At 32.0% G+C, this 6,245-nt stretch overlaps 1 protein-coding gene across 1 annotated transcript; it reads left to right on the forward strand.

Annotated features, from left to right (window-relative positions):
• The first annotated feature begins 3,847 nt into the window (after positions 1-3,847).
• LOC107604641 (Glutaredoxin family protein) lies at positions 3,848-5,577 on the forward strand. The gene has a single exon (XM_016306272.3). The coding sequence runs from the start codon at positions 3,947-3,949 to the stop codon at positions 5,252-5,254; it is 1,308 nt and encodes a 435-aa protein (XP_016161758.1). The 5' UTR covers positions 3,848-3,946; the 3' UTR covers positions 5,255-5,577.
• The last annotated feature ends 668 nt before the right edge of the window (positions 5,578-6,245 follow it).

Raw genomic sequence — 6,245 nt, forward strand, 5'->3', positions numbered from 1 at the left:
TGGGGTATTTTTTTACTTTATTAGGTCAATTCTAAAACTTATTGTTCATATTATTTAAAAAAGTTATTGTCTACCTAACAAAACCAAAATATAATACGTCCACTCGTGTGTATAATGAACTGTTGGTAAATATACAACCTAATAATAATACAAAAAAATATTAATTGATTTCAAATTAAACATATTTGGACGCACGCTTTGAAATGGTATAAATTTTGACTTATATATATTCTTTTATAAATTTGAATATGATAGATAATTAAAAAAAATATGTTTATAAAAAAATTAGAAAATAACTAAAAGATATATTCATCTCTCTACAAAAAAAATTTGGTTCATTTCTCTAAAATTTACAAAAATTAATCCTTTTTAATAATTTTAATATTAAAATTTTTTTAATAATTAAATTTTTTTAACAATCTTTTATCATAATCCTTTTTATTTTATATTTTAATATATATTTTATATAATAGTTGATTTTTTATATACAGATATAATGTTTGAAAGTAAATACTTATTTTCGGACATTAAATAACAAAAGAATAAATTTTGTAAAAGGAATGAATTGGACCTTTTCATCTTCTCAGCGTCAATGGAATTATTTGCCATTGTTAGCGTTAAAGGTGACAGTAAGGGTGGAAACGGATTAGGGGATGAAAATGTTGGAGATGGATTAGGTCCGTCGGTTGGGTCCGATTTTTGGGCCTTCACCCTAGTACAAAAAAAAAAAAGTAAAAGCCAGAGTTGGCTGCCGCACCAACAATTTTGGCCGGGTGCTGTTGAACTGCATGTAACTTGTAACAACCCTTCTGCACCTAATAAAATAGAGATACAGCAACAATATTCATTCCCTTCCCAGCATCGTCCAACGTACAAGTCACCAAGCTTAACTACTCAGAAATGATGGATTAAACTAAGTATTTTCTCCGGTTCTCCCTATATTCCATGCAGACTTTGCAAGAAGCAACGGTACGTAAAAGCAGTTGAAATGAAAGATAACGGAAATTCGATATAATGTGTGACGGCACTGTTGGGTCCTCTTAAACCCACTGATTATGTCCTTTGACACTTTATGATAAATAATCTTCTCCATTTAAACCTTAGTGCTGCACAAAATGTGTGGCTGGTCCTATTTTAATTCGTATTATTGTCCCTCTTCTCCTCTCCATTTTTTACTAATCGTTGTTGGACCTTCAGTTTAGCGCTAATTAAAGACTAGACTCATTCATCGATGTTCCAATGATTTCCATCTCTCACAATTCGAAGTTATTTGCTTTCCTTTTCTTTTCTCTCTTCTTCTTTTTAGGCAAGGCAATGTATTATGCAATCGAAATTATTCATCAATATTATGTCACAGATGATTTAAATTCAAATGGTAATAGATAAAATAATTAAATAACAAAATATTAGAAGCTAATATTTTTTATCAATATTAGTTAATATTTTACTTTTATACTATTAAGAATTAGAATTTAGTATTTAATATTTAGGATATAGAAAATTAGTTAAATATTGACCAAAAATAATAAATTTTGTTGGTCATATAACAGTGCTTATGAACTAATTAAAAGAGAATAATATACTATTTTAGTCAACAAAAAATTTTATTTTTGACCAAATAATTAAAAAAAAAATATTTTCATCCTCCAAAGTTGATCTAAATTTAACAAAATCACAATTTTTTATAAGGTGATAAATGATTTATAAATCTGATCTATTTTTTATTGAGGTATTTGAAAAATTACTTAAAACGTATATAAAAAACTGAAAAGAAAATCAATCTCTAGACATTATTTTTCAGATTTTGTTTTTGAATTTTATTGTCATTCATGTAAAAAGAATTACCAAAATTTCATTTATCTTAAAATCACAAAATTTAGCGCATAAAAATATCTTATTTTTTAAAATATATTTACAAAAAAATAAGGTTAAAATCTGATTTCTAATTTTTTTTTTCAAATATATCCCGTTATATTTATCGCATTTTGTCAAATTAAGATTATCTTTACAGTCAAAATGTCATTTCATTTTTTTAAAGACTATTTTCTCAAAAATTGAATATTTTAGGAACTAAATGTTAGCTTCTCTAATAATAATAATAATAATAATAATAATAATAATAATAATAATAATAATAATAATAATAATGTTGTTGTTGTTGTTGCAACTCACTATTCTTATTCATGATAATATTTCTTAACAAGCGTGGTCCCATGTCATATTATCCCTCCAATTTTCGAATTGGCAATTACACTTCACTTGGTCACAAACTCGCAATGATGCGTGAATTGGTAACTTGATAATTTTGTCATAATAACATAATCAAACAAAGAAATCAATCTAATGGCTTTATTCAGTTTCACACATGACATAAGCTTATCATTTGAACCAAAAGCAAATTCCTAAAACATGAATAACTCTGTGATGATGATGATGATGATGGGGTGGGAATAATATATACCACGGTAAGAATTGAACCGGTAATCAAATCGGTTAGATTATTAATTTATTGGTTTATTAGTTTAATCGATAAATTACTGATTGAACCAATAAAATTGATTATATATAAATAAAAAATATAAAATAGTAAAAAGTTTTAAAAATTTTAAAATACACATCTTTACTAATATTTTAAGAACAACTAAGTTTTAAATTTTAAAAATAACTAATATAAATATAGACATAAAATTAATTAATACTACTACAATAATATTTTAATTTGACACAATAAGAATACCAATTCATAATATCAGTAAATTTTAATACTAGTATCAAAACAGATAATTTTAATCACAATATTAACATTAAAATAGATAAGGATTAATAAATTTTTAGTAAAGTTTATATTTCTATGGTTTAATTACTCTGCTGGTCCCTATAGTTTCGCAAAATTTTCAATTAGGTCCCTACACTTTTTTTTCTTTTATTTAGGTCTCTGTACCAATTCTTTTTTTTTTTTAGTTGGGTCCCTATAAAATTAAGCCAATTATTACTAAGAGGGACTTAATTGAAAAAAAAATTTTGTACAGAGACCCAATTAAAAAAAAATATAGGGACTTAATTGAAAATTTCACGAAATTATAAGGACCAACAGAATAATTAAACCTATTTCTATTAATAATGATACATAATTAAAAATATCATTAATTCAAAAAATAGAGAATACAAAATTAAAATTAAATTAGATATTTATATAATTATTTAATTCAAAGATTTACTATATAATTAATGTTTGTCACATATAACAATAAGGAGTACCTTAACAGAGTAGCATTGGAAATTTTCAAACTAACAAATGCGATCAGGTGGACAAGTGGCACGCTAGAGGATTGTAAGATGCACTGGAGGAGATGCGGTGCTATGGAGCACCACAGAGTCCACCGTTACCGAACTGATTTTTGTCAATTTTTATCGAATTTAATCGGTTTTCTCCGATTCTCGCCAGTTTATGTCGGTTTCCATTTTTAAATGGTCCAAAAAATAAATCAAATCAGTTATGATCTAGTTCATCAGTTTTTCGGTCGAACCGACAGTCCGGTTCGATTTTTACAACTATGATGTATACGTGTATAGTTTTCTTTTACTATTTTTGGTATTAGTGTTAGTGTATAGTTTCTTGCTTCGTAGGTATTATGCGCTGGTCCAGTTCGTCTGGTATTGGGCCTTGTACCATTTCTGCACACACACAAAAACTAAGACAAAAACAAATGGTTTTACCGAAAAGCCCTTCGTTATGACAGAGAGATTCGAAATTTTCGGACCGTTGGGGCCCGTTGCGTTGAAGGTAACGGTTAGAATTGGGAAGCAAAAACTTCCCCTTCTGGGTAGCAGTGCCGTTGTTGTCTTCACCTTTTTGTGTTTCTCATCACGCACAACCCCCTTAAAACTAACAAAAACTTCAGACAAAGACACTCCGAGGAAGAACACATAGAGAGGGAGATAGAGAATGGGCTGTGTCTCCTCAAAATGCATCAGGGAGGAAATCAAGCTAGAAGAACAACAACACCATGTCACTCTCACCAACAATGGTGGCGGCGGTTACTTGAACCACGTGGTGTCTCTCACTTCTACCACCTACGGAGCACTTAAGTTAGACAACGAACAACAACATCCAACCCCCAAGAAAACACAATGCGTCGTCACCACTGCTTCTTCTGATTCTAAGACTCACAGGGAATCTCCATCCCCATCACCTGCTCGCAAAGAAGAGAAGCCAGAGGCCATCATCAACACTTGGGAACTCATGGAAGGTCTCGAAGAGGAAACGCAACTACAATTGCAACCGCTCACGGTCAAGAAGAGTCCCAAGTCAACGCCTTTTCTTCGCGGCTTCACTGCTACTACTCCTTCTGACACCACCAAAAGAAGCCCTTCCTTGAAGTTGGTGAAGAGATCCATCGGGAAGGAGAATAAAGTTCTTCAGGATAATAACGGTTTCACCAGAGGAGGTGGTGTTAGGCGCTTGGATTATCCAAGCCCTAAGAGCAATAATGTTCTCAAAACTGCACATTCTTGCCCCAACACTTGCAAGCCAGCGTTCAATTCGGGGTTTCAACCAAAAGGGTCTCCGATTCACGCAAAAAGGAATAGTGTTGGTAGTGAAACCGGGTCCGCGAAATCGTTGCAGAGGAAGAGTCCCCTGTTTGATCCAGACCTCGTTGCTTCATACGAAAGGGAACTCTCAGAAGAAGAAGAACAAATCAAGAGAATGATTTGGGCAACTCCGAGAACGCGAAGAGCAAGAAAATCAATAGACTCGATGAAACTTCTTCAGTCTTTCGAGAAGAAGTGCCCTCCTGGAGGAGAAAACGTCATTGTTATATACACCACAACGTTACGAGGTATAAGGAAGACATTTGAAGATTGCAACAAAGTTCGGTCCATCATTGAATCCTATTGCGTTCACGTGGTGGAGCGCGATGTTTCCATGGACTCGGGGTTCAAAGAGGAGTTGCGGAAGCTAATGGGGACAAAAGAAGTGAAGGTTCCTGTTGTGTTCGTGAAGGGAAGGTTGGTTGGAGGTGCTGAACAAGTTGTGAAGCTCGAAGAAGAGGAGAAGCTCGGTGCTCTTTTTGAAGGGATACCCATGGCGGTGGGGGGCGGTGGCTGTGAAGGATGCGGTGGCGTTAGGTTTCTGATGTGTGTGGCGTGCAATGGGAGCTGCAAGGTTTTGGATAGTGAGGATCCTAAGAAGACTGTGAGGTGTGGTAAGTGCAATGAGAATGGAATTGTTCAGTGTCCCCTTTGTTGCTAAATGATTTATTGTCCTCAGAGATTTTCTTAAAACATCTTTTTAGTTACTAAATGAAGAAAAAATTGATTTTTTTTTACTTCATTTAGCATTTAGAAATTTGTTTAAGAAGATTTTCAGGATGATAAATTATTACTCGTGTTTGTGTTGTTTGGGATATGATTTATCTTTTGGTGGTGATTTTTAATCATGTTTAACCTTAGGTTAGGGGTTCTAAAGCTTTTTTTAGTTCCCTGTTGTTTGATTCTTTTAATTGATTGTATTGTATTTGGGAACACTGCTTGTTACTAATCTAATTCTAACACCAACATGCACCATTAGTCCTTTTTTTGGTAATTGATTAGAAATAGGTCAAAAGCGTTTCTTATCCAATATTTTTATGATTATTTGCTTGGTTGACCACTATGAAGTTTGCTGCTTCATTGTGGGAAAACATGTTTCATTAGATGATTTGGCTATCAACATCTTTACATCACCACAGTTGCCGTTCTTGTTATAATTATTATTTTACTTTGTCCCTTTGTAAAGCCGACAAGATTCAGGAAACGATTTTTTTTTGTTTTTAATTTTTATTTTTGGTTTGGATCAAGAAATGAGTCTTATTGTCAAGAAAGACAGAGACTCAACTCATCTAATCTACCCAGACCTGAACAGGTGTATCGTGTAGGAATTCCTGGCTGTCGTTATTTTTTTCTGTTCTTCACATTCAAGATCTTTTTTCAGTATTTGAATCCATTATGTCTATTGTCTAATTAAATAATTAAAGTGACTGTTATCCCAAAGAGTGAATAATGATAACAGGTTGGTTCATATTAACATTTTTGTATTTATAATTTATATACTTCTTGTATAGCAAAATCCGTTGGGTAGAATTTTACTGATATAAAAATATGACATCCTTTAAAAACAAAGGAGGAATGTTACATGCATGCAGGATTTATTATTTTTTAATTAGTAGTTAGTTAGCAATGGTTAAAAATATAGACTAAAAGAA

The sequence above is a fragment of the Arachis ipaensis genome, chromosome B6 (assembly GCF_059453495.1).
Source record: "Arachis ipaensis isolate K30076 ecotype BB chromosome B6, ASM5945349v1, whole genome shotgun sequence".
Taxonomy (NCBI): Eukaryota; Viridiplantae; Streptophyta; class Magnoliopsida; order Fabales; family Fabaceae; genus Arachis; species Arachis ipaensis.